Source organism: Helicoverpa zea, chromosome 22, assembly GCF_022581195.2.
Source record: "Helicoverpa zea isolate HzStark_Cry1AcR chromosome 22, ilHelZeax1.1, whole genome shotgun sequence".
In the NCBI taxonomy this organism is placed as follows: domain Eukaryota; kingdom Metazoa; phylum Arthropoda; class Insecta; order Lepidoptera; family Noctuidae; genus Helicoverpa; species Helicoverpa zea.
The window spans coordinates 2,588,386-2,606,345 of NC_061473.1; the positions used below are offsets into that span (position 1 = coordinate 2,588,386).

At 37.3% G+C, this 17,960-nt stretch overlaps 1 protein-coding gene across 1 annotated transcript; it reads right to left on the reverse strand.

Moving 5' to 3' along the window:
- Positions 1 to 5,684: 5,684 nt before the first annotated feature.
- Positions 5,685 to 13,040, reverse strand: LOC124641577 (caspase-8-like). The gene is made up of 6 exons (XM_047179715.1): positions 12,186 to 13,040; positions 10,378 to 10,556; positions 7,333 to 7,490; positions 6,969 to 7,074; positions 6,287 to 6,576; positions 5,685 to 5,923 (listed from the first exon to the last, which is right to left on the reverse strand). The coding sequence occupies exons 1-6, from the start codon at positions 12,856 to 12,858 to the stop codon at positions 5,698 to 5,700; spliced, it is 1,632 nt and encodes a 543-aa protein (XP_047035671.1). The 5' UTR covers positions 12,859 to 13,040; the 3' UTR covers positions 5,685 to 5,697.
- Positions 13,041 to 17,960: the final 4,920 nt, after the last annotated feature.

Here is a 17,960-nt window from a genome sequence, read left to right on the forward strand (position 1 = left end):
TTTTATGGCTTCTAAATTCTCAGCATAAAATAGTACAGCTTTCAACCAAGTTCCCCAACGTGTTAATATTGGTTCTGGAGGTAGTGGTAGGTTTGGCAGTCGCTCCTTATACGCCTGTACTCGCGATGGTGCTTTTAAAAACACTTTTTTTGTAGAAGAAATCAATTTATTGACAATCCCGAACTCTTTTCTGATCTCTTCCGCAACTCGATGTAGCCCGTGGGCTAGACAGGTGATGTGAAGCAAATTTGGGTAGAATACTTTCAGAGCTTGACCAGCTTTCACCATATAAGGCGCAGCATCAGAAACAAAAACACATATTTTTTCGTCCATAGAAGAATCGGTAAAAAGTGACCTGATGGAATCATTTATGAACCGGGCAATAGTCGAATGATTTGTTTTTTCCAGGACCTTGCATGCAACCAAATGGGGAGTAGAGGGATCTTTGGATAATTTCCCAACAATTAGATTCGCTATATATCGTCCACATGAATCTGTCGTTTCATCAGCTGATATCCATAATAGATTGTTCGAAAGATCGGCGCGTATTTCACTTAGTACTTCTTCGTAGATAGTTGACAGATAGTTTTTACGAATTGTGGATTCTTCAGGAATTATCTGGTTAGTACAATACTTCTTGAGGAATTTTCGGCATATTTCGTTATTTAATTGATGAAAAGGAATATTGCAAGCAACGAATAATTCACATAAATCCTTGTTGAATTCCTTTTTCTTTGTAGTGTCTGAATTAGAAGTCGAAACATTAGGCAGCAATTGTTGTCGACTTGTTGTATGTTTTTGTCTTGCAGCTAAATGGGAAGCAGTACTCACGTGTTGATCGATCTGATATTTTTTTGATGAAGGTATTCGCTTTTCACAAATCTTGCAGAAAATCACAGTGCCGTCAGTCGTAAATTGGCCTGGGTAACATTTTATCCAAGATTCCATTAAAGTCTGGGTATTTTTTTTCACTGGCGGCATTATTTCAACAAAAAATTATAAATCAATACAGCGCGCAGCGATACCGAAACAATTAAATTGTGCTTCGATGTCACAGCGGGCCCGGGGCGGCCAACATCACCACAGCAGGGGAGCGCATGCGCGCGGTTGAGAGTGGCGACCAACGCCAGCGCGCCGCGCTCCGGCGCTCGCCTCGTCCATTTCGCCGTGCGCTCGACGGGAACGCACGCGCGCGCACAACAGACACAGACACTACAGACCACCAACGAACGACAGAAAGACATTCCACATTTTCTTTCATTAACTTTATATTTTGTAAATAAGTTATACCTACAACGATTGAACTATTAACTTACACAACAGTCGTCGTGCATCGTTTATCTACTCCAACATTCTGAGCACATATCGAAGCATAAACAACGTCTAACACGTATAAATACTGAAATAAGCACTATCAATGAAAAAGTACCAAAATATGCAATAACGCTAAAATAATAGCATAATATGCATTTGCATATGCAAACATGCAAATGCATATAATCCGATGTCTAATGATGAGCTTTACTCTCTGCTCTCATACCTCCACAAACCTATCAAACGTGAATTGATCCAATTTTTGTGCCGTAGTATAGGCATAGGTTTATTGAAACGAGATTTTTGTAGTTTTTTTGGGAATTCCATAATCGTAGTGGCTCAGGAGTTCTTTAAATGGCACCGGCATCTAAACGGCACCTGATTTTTCTCTTTGCATCGGATTGTCGTTCCTTCGGGCTATGAGAGTGAGGGAATAGAGTTCACTTGTGAGCATGCACCTGTCTGTAGTTTTGCACTTCTTCTCGGAGCTGTTCTGTTTTCTTCTAGCGTTTATTTCTCTAATAAATAATATTCTTTCAAAACAAATGAAAAATAAAACACCTTAAGATAGTGATGAGAAATCATATGCCATTTGTGCATTCAACAATACCTGCAATAATAAATGAACCCCAAAAAATGACCCATTCATCAAACTAGAAAGGTGTTGGCTAGACGCCTGGGAATCTCATAATGAATTCAGGTCCTAGGTATTCAGGTCAGAATATCAATGTGGGTTAAGGCCAATCTTTCTTGCTATGGAATGCCATAGAGAGTAAGCACTCAGAGCCAATTTCACCATTAATTAACAGATTATATGTAACTGATCGTTTAATTTACTAATTTTCTGTACCTACTATTAAGCTAGAATAGGCAAAGCGGAGAAGAGAAGGATTACCTACTGAGTGGTTGGAGACTTTTCGGCTGTCATTGAACATCTTTAGCAGTCGTTACGGGTTAGCCAGTAAGTCTGGCAGCCAGTCTGTCAGTTTCGTTGCTGAATAACTGGGTTGAGGAGGTCCGATAGGCAGTTGCTCTTTGTAAAACACTGGTACTCAGTTGCATCCTGTTGGACTGTAAGCAGACCCCAATGTAGTTGTGAAAGGGCAATACAGATGATGAAATTCTATTAATACTTTAAAACTTCTCTATTTTTTTATGACTGGATTAATACCCGAAATATCTCTAGGTACAAGGAACAGTGCAAATGACACTGAAATACCCATTCGAGTACATAATCATATGAACGTTAATTGCAGGGCAAATTAAGTCTAACCAAAGTTTACGACCCATGATGAATCTATTTGCATTTTAATTCTTAGAACGTATAACGAACTGGAACCGCCATAAGCACTGTCAATCATGTCATCACACACACGAAAAAAATTACAAACACAAGCATAAACTTAACTATGGAAAACCAAATGACTAGCGGAGATGTCGTCACAGACAATCTCCTAATTAAATACAAATAGACGATAATATAAATAAGGACGATACTACTTTGAACCTGCCCGTCGTTGTAAAACTAAAAATCGTGGACAGATGCACCCGAACGCCTTGTAAGTTCCGCCATAACTGATAGCTTGGCCTGACCCACCTGGCATCTCCTCTCACCTTTTTTTTTAAGGACGTCAAAAATCATCAAATGTCCCCGCCCTCTGTGGGTTAGCAGCGGTGAGGGAGTGTCAGACTCTTACTGACTAAAAACCGTCGTGTTCCGTCGTAAGCCTTTTCATACGAATTCTTATAGCCAGGCTCTCTCCTTCGCGAATTTTCGTAGATAGCCACGGCAATGACGTCTCCACTAATTTATATGCTCTAAGATTTAAGCTGAACATCTCAGACGTTTAATTAACGAATTAATTCTAATCATGTTAATTCCGATGTATGATTGAAATTCTTTTGATGTTTCTTCATCTGTTTCTGTTAATGCAAGGCAACTTTACTTTGTATGTTTTCACAGATGAACTAATGACGTAGTTTATTTACTTCATTTAAAAACTGTAAACCCTCATACTTTTTGAAAGGATTTTTTTCTTTATTATTTATTTACCTAAACCTTTATTATAGGACAACTGTGGCCCATGGATATATACCTGAATCTAACATATTTTAAAATATACCATACACAAATCTTAGTAAATAATTAACCACACCTTATGCCACCCCGACTTACATTTTAAATTGCAATTAAACTACCGAAATAGCTACCTGCATTACCTACCTATATTGCGTTATGTAAATCAAGCTTTTTTTATAAGCTCACAAAAATACACCTATCATTAAAAATGATGTCTTTATAACAAAGGTAGTACAATGTCACCCCAATTAAAATAATATTTTATTTGCAGTAACAATAAACTGTTGCAGTTTTTGTTTAGACGTGCAAAAACTCTGTTGTTTATCTACAACAGGTTTATCTATTTAAATCACAATACCACAGATGACTTAATAGTAACTAATTCTGCAGTCAAGTAGGTTCCTATTATTTTCGCAAAATATCGTCGTCATCATCATCATCCTCCGAGCCTTTTTCCCAACTATGTTGGGGTCGGCTTCCAGTCCCCGGAACCAGCTGAGTAGGTACCAGTGCTTTACAAGAAGCGACTGCCTATCTGACCTCCTCAACCCAGTTACCCAGGCAACAAGTCTAACCAAGGGGTATCCTTGGTTAGACTGGCGTCAGACTTACTGACTTCTAACTACCCGTAACGACTGCCAAAGATGTTCAATGACAGCCGGGACCTACAGTTTAATTGCAAAATATCGTCGTGTATATAAAAAAATAAAAGTACATGTTTTGTACTTGTTTGACTTCATCTTGATTATACTAGTTATGAAAGAAAATAAATAATTTTGTAGAAAAAGAAATTGTGTTAAAAGTGTCAGCCATCTTGAAACAACGGAAGAAACTCTACACACGTCAAGAGCATCCTTTCCGTATTCAAAATCAGAACAGTCAGATTCATGACTTGCATACAACGAAACAAATGCAAATCTTTGCATCCTGGTCAAACTTATTTACGTAAGAAAGGGTGGAACGAACCACAAATTAATTATCTAGGTAGTCTGTACTCCATGCAGTACAGATACAATACGTTCATGTGTCTTGAATTGAAGGTAAATCTAGTTTGCTAATTACGCATTGTTCGAAAAGTATTGTGGGCAGACTGTATGTAAAATCTTCTTGAGTGGTAAGGGCATGTCAGTGACTTCAATATCTCAAAAGTAATACTCGAGAAGATAGTATGATTTTCAAATGACAAGGTAGATTATAAGTCGGTAGAAACTATTTTCTTACTCATTTTCATGTCACTCTTCAAACCTTTACCTGACCTATTTTTGCCCCTATAAAAAACTTCAGTTATTGCAGTAATTCTTTTACTGAAAATATGTGTTACAAACACATTGTTAACCTAATAATTTGGAAATAATATGGAGCACTTAAGAAGGGCGGCCATCTTGAATCTTTCTGTCAACGCGCGTAAAATTGTTATGATTTGAAACAATAAAGAATTTAGTATTATGGGCCAGTTATTTTATCATAAACCTTGACATATTATAACAACAATGTTTCATCCGTTAAGAAGCCTTTTTATATAGATTTTATTATTGTTTTAGTTACGCTATGCCTCGCATGGATGTTTCCTTGAAAATGGCAGATGGGAACACCAGCTGTATTTTGTCCTAATGTTAGAATTTATGATCGTTTTAACGTCATTCTATTGAGAGTGTTGGTCAATAGCTTTGAACGAAGTGTACAAAAAGGCACTCAATTGTATAATGGCCGATCAAAAGAGGTATCAAAGAAAACAATTCGATTCTATTTACTTTTCGTCATCACGGAATCACCAAACAATAAAGCAGTTACGATTGAGGAAAATAGTGGTCCAGATTTCAGCTTACCTCTACCTGTTTAAACCACGTCAAGTTTTTATAGATCAATATAAAAAACTGCAAGTTTTACTGTGGTCATCCTTATCTGGTGCCAAAATTGGCCAAGGTCGTCCTGACTTTGGCAAATTAAGACATCAAGATTGATGACGGTTTTTGGTGTCATTACCTACTTAAGACCATTCCCCTTTGATTACCTATAACAATAAGTGGTTCAGTAATTTAATTGCTTCTAATTTCCTTTGAATCCTATTGGTCCACATCCCCGATTATGAGTTGAACATCTTCGGCAATTGTTTCGAGAATGCATTTCGGTCAGATAGTCGCTCGGTAGGTAGTCGCTCCATGTAAAATTCTGGTAGGTACTCAGACACACCATCATTGGGGAGTCGACCCCAGCATTGTAAGGAACAGGATAGGCAAATGGTGATTAACTTGTTTTATGATTAATATCAATGAATAAATAAAGACCACAATTGAATTGATTCACTAATTTTTATTATTAAAAAAAGGCGTTTGTGGTGGTGACGGTGAGTTATAGAAATAAAGGTATTTATAAAAGTGGCTAGATCGAGCGTTGGTCATTAAATAGTAGCTAATTGCTTTACACATTCTATCCTTAGAAGTATTAAATTCGACGCCATCTTCAAAAGTATTGGCGACATCTAAAATACTTTGTCCAGCCACATCATGAGGATTTTCTTCGATGAAATACCTGAAATTATTAATGCTGTGATTTACTAACTTCACTAAAAAATCTTAAACAATCATTGAGTAACTATTAAGTAAGCTGTGATAATGCAAAAACATTATTTTTTATTATTTTTTGCCCATTATGTCCCACTGCTGGGCAAAGGCTTCCCACCTTCCTACCACACTTCTCGATCTTTCGACCGAGTCCACCAGTCTCGACGATAGACGTCTAGATATTGCAAATATGTACAGGTAAAGTAAAATTTTTCGGAAAAACAACTAAATAAACGAATTTTAATTGAACAATGTAAGCTATGACGATAGGTAATTCTCAGATGCATATAGGGATGTTGAAAGCTTTAGAAATTCAGCATCTCTCACTCACCTCAAACAGTTTCTCATATACGTAAAGTGATCCAAAAAACAGTTACAAGGTCCAAATTGGATCAACAAAGGCGTGACAGGAGCACTGGCCATACTTGCATCTAAGACCTGGTTCTTGGAGTCACTGCTTCTCCTACCACTGTCAACAAATGTCGGGGTCTTGGGAATATCCCCAAACCTTTTCAAATACAATTTTCGAATGAGGGTTGATGTCATGACCGGCATTTGTTTGTTGACATCCATCTCGAATGTTCTTCTGTTGTACTCTTCATGTTGCTTGTTGATCGCTACCTGAGAAAAAAGTCGTGGGTTAAGAACCAACCTCTCAAGTATGAGTGTGTGGGTTCCAGGTCAGGCAAGTACCAATGCAACTTTTATAAGTTTGCATATACTGTCAAAGTATATCTTGGACACCAATGACTGTATTGGCCACGTTAAACTGTAAGTAGGTCCCGGCTGTCATTGAACATCTTTGGCAGTCAATATGGGTAGTCAGAAGCCAGTAAGTCTGCCAACCAGTCTTACCAAGGGGTATTAGGTTGCCCGTGCAACTGGGTTGAGGAGGTCAGACCGGCAATCGCTCTTTGTAAAGCACTGGTACTCAGCTACATCAGCTTAGACTAGTGCCCGACCCCAACGTGGTTGAAAGAAGGTTCGGGAGAAGTTTCTTGTAGATTATTTACCTCACGTTTTACTTCTGTGATGATGGATTCCAGGTCGTGGGTCGTAGAGAGAGCGTTGATTTTGTTGCATAGGGCTTGGATGAACCAGGAGCCGTGCAGCTCATTTCTGGAAGTTGAGAATTAATACGTTAATCGAGTTCTTGTCAAAAGATATTAGTATTTATTCACGTCATTATAAAAGAGACTTTATAATAGAACATTTTTTTACGTCGATTACCTCATTGGAAAATAAGGATTACGAACTCATGTCCCATTTGTATTTTTTATATGTATAGGACATCCTATTTTACTATCAAAGATTAAACTCCAAAATTAAAAACTGAATGAGCAAAAATAAAAAAAAAACTTTAATATGGTGATATACCTGTGTGACGGGCTTCCAACATACGAACTATGCAGAATCAGCAAATCAGACTCTACGGGCAGGATATAAGGTTCCAAATCCTCTTCATCCAAGTCCTTACGAATCTTGCCTGACCGGAACACGGGGACTCCTTCCTTGATTTTAGTACCCCGACACGCCTGGAATAGAATATTCCAGATTTCTTTAATGAAAACATAGGTACATATGCTTGAGAGGCGTTCGAAAATTAAATCTCAACTCAAATCTGGTTTTAACAGAGGTCAGGACATGAGTACTGTAAAGCAGTTAGAAACTTCTTGGTCCAAGGGTTTTATTCGTTATTTGGTGCCTGGCTGGACAACTATTTAAATGTGTTCTATGTAAAAAGGATAGCATTAGGTTGTTATATTAAAATTGTCACTTCGCTTACAATCAGTCAATAAACTGAAAGTTAAAGTTCTCGAGATCCCCGAGTACCTAGTTTTCTGTAAAACGGACTTGATAGGCGTCGATAAAATAAAGTTGATCTCGATTTTGTTAGTATTTATTTTGATGATTTTGTTAGTGGTATGAAGAGCATAATTAGTATTGAGCACCATATAAATGAATGAACCCTACATGAAAACAACAGGATAAGAAAAAGTAGATGAGGTATTGTAAAACAACTGGCTACGATCAGTAGACAGTTACAATAAGTTTGTGCGGCAGACCTATGCCAAAATTAAGAGGACGAATTGGAATTTTTGGCGCCAAGGATGTCAATTTTTCTCAGTAAATACAAAACGGATCAAAATACAACTTGGTTACCTGAAAGTTCATGATATAAGCCTTATTTTGTTAGTTGTAGAAACATGATTAGGTAACTTTTATAACAGAGAAAAATATATCAAACATACCTCTTTTTAAAAAGAGATTCACATATTATGGGCAAACGGGACCGATTTAAGCCTCTTAACTTTTTTAGTAGTTGAGTATATACATACTCTTTAAAATGGTAGTAGGAATTTTTATTAAATTATCATTTCTAAATATTAAAATTACAAAACCATTTTGTCGCTTACGACTTTTAGTTATAAGCTAGCGCGCGTATTGTTATCCTCGCCCCGCTCAGACGCTCCGACCCCTTTTGGCGCCTTAGATGCGCGTGCCGGTTATGGAATTATTGTTGACCAATTCCTCGCCTTAAGTGCAAGCATCGAATCATTCAACCGTATTTAAATGTGTTGGCCCTGATCATAGAAATCTTGTATTAGTACCTATCTTGTATTCAATAGTAGGTCCTGATCATAATCAGCAGACCCCAATATAAAAAGAACAAGGCCAAGCGGAATTTAGCGCATCCAATATATTTTTATTTCCCTTCCTAACCATTGGATCAGTTAATATTGACAGCGCATGGCGGCAGACGGTGTCTTTTGTCTTTAAACTTTGAAATAAATGGTGTGTACTTATAGTGACATTGATACTTAATTTAAAATTACTTTTATTACAAAGCCATCAACGACAAATAAAAAGTTCAATGTTTTGTTTGTAAATGGTGTCAATTACCCAATTGCGACACAATAAAAACAGCGGCAACAATAACTTCAAGTTTAGATTATAATCTGACAGTTTTATCGCAACTTATATGTATCAGCTTTATATTATCCTGCCATTGTCCTAGAAAGCTACCTAACACGATAAACTATTACACAATACCTACAAAAACTTGCATTCTTATCGCACTATCAAATTAATAACAATATTTTGAAGTACAGCCTTCCGCCATTACCTTTATCAAAAAAAATAACAAATGTCTATGATTCATTGATTAAAACCAAGGAGTATGCAATTCCCTTTGTCTTTTTATTGATAAAATACTTTTATTGTAGATATGTATGACTAACCGTAGAGTTATTTTTATCAGGATACAGATGTAAACTGTCAAATGGATCCGTTATTGATAGGATTAGCAATTACAAGGCCGGAACAAAATCTCAAGAGGATGATAATAATATGACATTGGTCCAACAAAAAAAAGTTTTGGGGAAATACATGCGTGAAGAGTTTTATTCATTGCATGAGTGTATGCCGGATGTACTCAAAAACCAAAATATGGAAATAGGTATTCCAATTTCAAAGTGTTTTTTAGACAATGATTCTTTCTTTTTTTAAGGTTAGTGCGCAAAAGTTTGCAAGCGTTTTCGCTGACGCAAATTGCGTTGCAATTTTTTTACGCAGTAAAATTCCTTATTGCACAATACTTTTTGCTTTTAAAGAGAGCAAATCCTCGAATTTTCTATTAATGCAAACTATTTCTTTACTGGATTTATAAATTAACAAAACAAATGAGAAGTTAAAACAGATGCTCAGACATGATTTTTTTGTTGTAAAATATGTAGTGAAAACACGACTTTAAAAAAAATCGTGCAAATGATTACAAACTCTTTGGTTCTGGCTCTTCAACTTACATATTTCACAATGTTGGGAGGCTTTCGAAGACGAGGGCAAGGGTTCAATGCTGCCAGATGGGGAAGCAAGGTCGTCTGGACTAGTCAAGCCATCACGTTGGTCTGTGCAATCCTGGCATATTTAGGATGGTTAGTTTAAGGGAAGACTATAGGTCCAGGGCTGCGGGATTGTTCGAAAGAGTTACCGCGACCCTGTTTAGTATACAAGGGGTGTACAAGTCTCCAGCATTAACAAATATGTCTCCCCCTACATCCACAGCGAGAGAACTAAAGCCAGAACAGACTCATCTTACTTTGTTTATCGAGTTAACTACAGATTTATTCACTTAACAAGCCCTAGCGTCAGTGCTCCTGCTCTCATTAACAGAAACAGCTTTTGGTTAAAAGACGGGGATGGCGAAATTACAGCGCTGGATTAACCATTTAGCAGAAATAAGAATTGCTACGGGGCCCGCGCTTACAGGGACCTTGCACCCTTGAGGGGCCATTTTTTCGCATCGCACGTGACTAATTTTAAGGGTGCCCGTGCAAAAGTGCTGACGCTCCCGTGCCTTTATGTGCTCTCCCAGGCATAGGAGACGGGCATTAATTAACTTAAATAGTATAAAATGCTTACCTGAATAATAATTAGCTTAGGCTTCGTCACGAGCGTAGACTTGGAGTAATCTTTGAAATGGTTGATGATCTTAATCTCGCTGTACTGCTGGTCTTTGGCCCTGAGCAGACCATTGTTAGAGCCGTGTGTTAATACTGCAACGGCGACACACCCGTAGTCTGTGAAGTCCTTCTCGCTGACTGTGGAAGAAGAAAAATGTTTAATTTAAAAATACTTTTTTTTTTGTGGGAACTCGTCGGGTGATCCCTCCTGCTGCGGTTGAAGCGATTGACTAAAACCCACCATGTTCCTTCTTGAGCCCTGTGTGTACCAGGGCCGCGGCAACTCTTTCGAACAACCCCGCAGTCCATTCCGTTTTTCTTGCGCTTAAAGAATAGCTCTTTATCCTGACCCCTGTGACTTTTATACGACAATATTTCGATTTCCTAGTAGGTGGACTTTTCAGGGACTCTAGCTCTGAAGTAAAAAGGTTTTCTCAAAGCAGCGCTCAAGGTTCTAAGCATAAAAATACTAGGATTAAAAGGCAGCGCTCTAGTACATCAAATAGATTAGGTGTTTTATATCTCAGCGGGCGACAGGCGCGAGGGTGCCACCGCCTGCATTACAAGGATCGCCCCTTGTGCTCCGGCCATCATAGGGACCCCTCCCCACTGGGGGGAGGCATGAGGGGCCTGCCGTGAGGCGGGCAATCGCCGGTGGGGGACTGGATGCACTAGATTCCCAGACCCCCTCCACTCAGGCGAGGTCGGAGTGCCGCTGGGCCTTTTTAGTGGGTATACCGGGAACGTCGTTACCGGGGAGTCCCGCATACCCCTCTCCCGTCCCCCGATGGGAAGGGCATGCGTAATAGCATTTTTTACCCAGCGACAACAAAAAAAAAAAAAAAGGTGTTTTATATCAATGACAAGGACATAATTCACGTAATGTGTGATTCAATGGGACATCTTATCGCGATCACCATTCGTATCAAGATTATCTGTACCTGTCTGTATCAGCTACTGTACATAACGTAAGTATATGATTAATCAAGACCGAGACCTAATTCTTACCAGTATACGTTTAGTGTAGTTGACCTTAAAAAGACCGAAAAGATTAGACAGCGCAAAAAGACGACGAGAGAACGAAATTTTGCAATACTAGATATAATAAAATAAGAGGGATTGAACATTCACTGGTTTTATTGCAGGGTACAGTCATAATCTTTCTTAAAAAATGAACGATCTATGGTATGTAGGATGTGGGTATATAGGTGCACGTGGCCTTTAGTATTGAACTGAGAAACCTGGCCGCAGGCCACTTTCAACTGAACTTGTGTGAGCATTATATGGCTAAGATGTTGATGATGATGTAATGAGAAAATCTGAGAGTTGATGATATTGCAATACCGACATGATTAACGTTCGTGTTCAGCAAAACAAATAGCAAAGCGATAACTGCACGCTTGAATTGTTAAAGTGATGCATCAAACTTGCTCCCATATGATCATGTAGGCATCTGTCAGTTTGGTTTGCCCCCAAAAAGCGATAATAGTGATGCGATTATGACTGAGTTCATCAGGCAAGTTCAGAGGACAAAGCTAGCTTCCAAGCTGGGTCCAACTAGTTTGCTCTACCTCTTCAAAATAGTAGTTAACCTACTTAAATTGAGAACAGATTTAGGAGAGGTTTGTGTATCCAATAACTGACTTCGCAAAGATTCTCTTTTGCAGCTTCTTTACGAGCTTCTTCTGCAACTAACCTAACATAAGACCACCTGACATGGTACACTTCTGTCAACATCACTAGATGCACATATTTCAAAATACTTACACGTTTTAAGCTCCTTAAACAGTTCATCATGTGTCAAATCTTTGTGAGGCGTGACTTCAAAGCCGAAACTCCCAAAAGTGCTCGTCAAAGCTTCCACGTCCTGTTCTGTCCCAAGTCTACGCTGATGCCCCTCAATATTCTCCTGATTAAAGATAATTAGCGCATTCTTTTCGAATTTCTCCAATTCATAAGTCGTCGCTTCTTTTGGCAAAGCTCTCTTATTGATCACGTACTCCATCTTTGGTTCACTACTCTCCGTAAACACAGATTCGTCTTCCATATTAAATTTTTCTAAAGAACTTTCTAGTGTTTTCAACTCTGCGGTCATTACCTCTTCGCTTTTTGCGTATTCCGGTGGTGCATTCATCATGGCGTCTAATGATACTCTATTTTCTGCACGAGGAACAGTATTGGAGCTATCCCGCGCTGTCACAATGTCTCTATATGTCACTTCTTCAGAGTCTTCTACTCCACTGCTTACATCGGCAACGTCATCCATTACGTTAGAATTCTCTCCCAATTCTAAAGTGTCGGATTCACTTTTGGAATCTCCCGTGCTGTTGTTTGATGAGTACTTTGCCTTAGACTTCCATTTCTTCTTGCCTCGGCTCTTTCTTGACACAATTTGGAAGCCAGTGTCAAGCTTGTAGTAATCATTGTTTTCGTTAGCCATGTTTCATTTCAATATTATTACAATTCAAGTTTGCACTGCTCTTCAATTGTTTCTCTATGTTCCAAACACGGCCTTGCAACAAAAATAGCACTTTCTTTTTTTCTTTCAAAACTTGATTTATGTGTACACAACCAATCTATATAGTTATTTGGCAAGTTATGTTTCGATATTGACGTATCTTTTCTGTTCTATAATAACATTAATCTTATCAAGCGCGATAGTGCAACCATTGACATCGGGGACTTATATGATGACATCATACAACAAATACTTTTTTTAATTTTGTACATTTTTTCCCTTGGCAGAATTCGTCATTGCCTTTGTTGGAATTTGGCAAATATTTTCTTTAAAATGATTGTTAAATATCTGACCAAAAGTATATTTACTTCTATACTTTATATTATAAAGCCACAAAGTTTTATTTGTTTGCTTCAACGCGCTAATCTCAGGATGGGAACGTGTCCGATTAGAAAAATTATTTCAGTGCTAATTAGCACATTTATCGATTAACGCTATAGGTTACTTTTACCCAGGTTCGTGGAGAAGAGGTTAGTATTAAATAAAAGTAATTAATATAAAATCTGTGTTTAATGTGCACAAAAAATATTCTATCATTTAGGTACTCTGTAACAATTTCGTTGACGAAGTTTTGCCATGACAATTTCGAAGACACTTACCATGGAATCCATAGCTGGACGTATAACCATAGTCCAATAATATAAAAGAGTAGGGATCCAAATATAAAAATTAGTTAATAAATAATAGGTAGACAGGTAGGTACTTCATCTTTATAATATTTATGAAGCAACATTTCATTGTCACAAAATATTGTGTAAATAATTGAATAATTGCATGGTTTTGTATAAGTTGAATGGAATTTATGCAAAACCATGCAATTAAATTGCATATTACTGATATTGCATAATAATTCACACTTCAAGATAAAAGCATTAGCCAGTACTTTAAGTGATTATACTCTAAAGCTCTATTACGTTCGCACAATTCCAAAATGTTTCCAAGGTTAAATAAACGTTAATCATTTGATGGGATTGTCTTTTGTTACACCTTCAACAAAAAGCAACTGGCCTCTTTGAGCGAGAAAGACTGTTGCACGGAAGTAATTATAAGGCGCTAGTACCTAGTTTACAAAGCGGTGAATCCCGATGGTCGAAGTCAACATTCTAATAGCAACTTATTATTGCTTTCAGTGCCAAGTTTTTATCATCAAAATATGAAAATTAGTTCATAAATATATAAAACAATACTACTAGCCCTAGGTAGCCAGGTACTGTTACACCAGGACCAATTATCTTGCTCAAAATGAAAAACTGATTCGATATCACGACGTTTATTGCTTGGGCTCGAGAGGTGAAGTGACACACTTCAATATAAAAAACTTATTCTATGGAACAAATCGAATACATTTGAAATGATTGCCCGGTCAGTATCAAAAATATCTAACGAATAAAACCTCACAAATGAAAAAGTTTCTAACTACGTTACACGAGCTACGCCCTTAAGATAAAGTCGAAACTTTATCACAAAAGCGCAACTGTAGGCTGGCAATCATATTAAATGTCCCTACCTAAACAACCTAACTTAAAATTTACCTATGCGTGGAAATTAAAAACACGTCCCTCACAATGGGATAGTTTACAATAACATGTGAGTTGTTTACTTAAATGTGCCAAACTGCACTGTAAGAAAACATGTTATCGTGAACTTTTTCGAGGCAAAACCACGCAAAAAGCCCCGAAACATGCCTCTAGTAGCAAAGGATATTCAAAGTGAACACCCGTCCTGAAGGGATTACTTTTCAAGCGAAGAAAAACTTTGTATTGACAACTTACAACTTCGCCGGACGCTAACGTGTCAGATGAAGGGATAAGTCACCGTTATCAAAGTTTCTCACCTAACGTGATATAACTAAACATCTTACCCAATAATTATTTTTTTTCAATTTTGGAATATTAAATAATAAATAAATCAAATATAGGGATCATAAATCTTCGGCAGAAACCATTGTGTCAAGCAAACACTCTTCGCGAGGCTATGCCCCTTATTGCGAAGTTGATCTCAACCTCAATTCACCATCCAAATATTTTTTTTTTCAAAACCAAATCAGATAATAATTTTGGGATCAGATTTACAGAGCAATATTAAAAAACTTATAAAAATAACACAGGCTTGACCACATTGGTTATCTTCATCTTCTTTCATATTGAAGATGAAGTAGCTCTGCCGTGGACATCATCTTCTCACGAAGATGAAGTAGCTCACCTTCTTATCCCTTCACCGGCAATGCTCGTACAACTCGTTCCAGGTAACATGTAATAATAAAATAAATTTAAGAAAAACCATACTATAATAATCAAGACAATTATTTATAACCTAGCATTAAATGGTTTTAATCTATTTACATGAACTATATCTCTAAATCTCCTATTATTTAACTTTCTAATTACATAATTAACATCAGAAATTTGTCGAACAATCTCATATGGACCTTTATATAATCGACACAATTTCATACTTCTATTACCAATGCGCCTAGGTGTAAAAACCATTACCAGTTGATTTGGACTAAAACGCCTAGTCTTTGCCTTTCTATCATATACTATTTTCTGTTTTAATTGAGCCTTCCTAATATTATTCAAGGCTTTCCGGCATAACATATTATGTATATTATGTCTTCTACTAAAATCAACCTCACTACTCCTATCATCATTTACTCTTATATCTGTCTGAAATAATGGTTCTTTAGCGTACATAATCATATAGGGCGATATTTTAGTACTAGCATGCTTACTAGTGTTGTACGCATAACAAACTAACGGTATATAATAACACCAATTACGCTGATCCCCAGAAACATACATTGATAACATTTGTGTTAATGATCTGTTAAATCTCTCAACTAAACCATTAGAGGCTGGGTGAAAAGCTGTCGTGAAACATGACTTCGCTCCAAAATAATTAATAGTGTCCCTAACTAAATGTGACGTAAAAACCGAACCCCTATCCGAAATAACTTCTTTCACGCCTCCTAGTCGACAAAATATTTCTTCAATCAGAAATTCACTCACACTCTGCGCTGTCGCTCTAGGAACTGCCTTACATATCGCATACTTAGAAACATATTCCACGGCTACAATCACAAATCTATTACCATTTCTCGACTTCCTAAAAGGACCTAGTATGTCTATACCTATCTTTTCCATCAAATGGTTTACCACTACTGGCTGTAATTGTGCAACACCTTTCACCTTCTTTCGTTCCTGACAAACCATGCAACTCTTAACATATCTTTCAACCTCCTTTTCCGCATCTTTTATAAAATATTTAGTGCAAAATTTCGTCAAAGTCTTTGCTAGTCCTAAATGTCCCCCTGACCATGGGTCATCATGTAATTCTTGTAGTATACTTGGTAATATTTGTTTTGGTACCACAATCAAATTCTTTATTTCATTAAACCTCCTCGCTTTCTTGCATAGCACATCATTGACAAGTCTGAAGCTCTTATACTCTCCTCCATCATTCTCACTGATTTTATCTGAAATTTGTCTACAGAAGCTATCCTGCCTTTGCTCGTCTTTCAATCTGACTACCTCTATCTTATATAAGTGCATACCATCTTCTTGCATATCACCTACCGTTTCTTTATCGCTATCCTCCTGACTTAATGGATTCCTACTCAAAAAGTCCGCAATTACATTCTCTCTCCCTGCACAATGAACAATATCGAACTCATACGATTGAATGCACAAGGACCATCTCGCCAATCTTCCGTTCATATCCTTTCTATCTCTCAGCCAACACAACGCCTTATGATCTGTCATCACCTGAAATTTCATTCCCCATAGGAAATGTTTGAAATAGTTCAGAGCCCATACTAACGCCAAGCATTCCTTCTCAGTTGTAGAATATTTTCTTTCACTCTCACTCAGTTTCCTAGAAGCATATGCCACTGGATGCATAATTTCCTTACCTTGCATCAAACAGCAGCCCAACGCCTCTCCACTTGCATCTACATAAAGGCGAGTCAAGATATCTTTATTAACTGAATAAAACTTCAGAATCGGTGGGTTGGACATATATTTTATGATGGTGTCGAAAGCTTCTTGCTGCTCCTGCGCCCAACTAAATTTGACACCTTTCTTTAATAATTTAGTTAATGGAAGAACTATGTCAGCAAAATGGTTAATAAATTTACGATAATATGAAAATAATCCTAAGATAGATTTGACTTGTTTCGTATTAACCGGTGGTTTTACCGACATCAATGCCTGCAACTTTTTCTTATCAGGCCTAATCCCTACTCCCGATATCTCATGCCCTAATACGCTTACAACATTATAACCAAAGCTACATTTATTAGGTTTTAACGTAAGATTCGCTCTTTTAAGTCGTTCTAATACTTCTGTGAGTGCAGTTTTGAACTCGACAAAATTTTTACCCCAGATCAGGATATTATCAACATAACATATAGCATTTTTATATTTGATTCCCGCTAAGACTTTATCCATCGTCCGCTGAAAAATGGCCTGACTTGTTTTAAGTCCAAATGGTAATACATTGAATTCATATAATCCGGAAGGCGTTACAAAAGCAGTCTTGTGTTTATCTTTTTCAGATAGCTTTTGTTGCCAATATCCTGAATTTAAATCTAAATCTGCAAAAAATTTTGCTCCCGACAAATAAATAACAATATCTTCAATTATCGGTAGTGGATAACTATCTGTTATAACTTTTTTATTCAATTTTCGGTAATCAATGCAAAATCTCCATGTGTGATCGGGTTTTTGTACTAATACCACGGGTGATGCATAGGCGCTTTTTGACTCTCTAATAACCCCATTTTTTAACATTTCATCTACTTGTGTGTTTATAATCTCTAATTGTTTCGGTGAAACCCTATAAGGAGGTCGGTGAACCGGTATTTCGTCAGTAGTTTTTATTTCAATATTTACTAAATCACAATTTCCTAACTCTGACGTGGAAAAAGCAAAACATTTTCTATATGAAAGGAACAAATTCTTCAATTCTGTTTTTTCTTCAACACGCAGGTCTGGGTTTATGTTAATAGTATCTATTAAAGACTT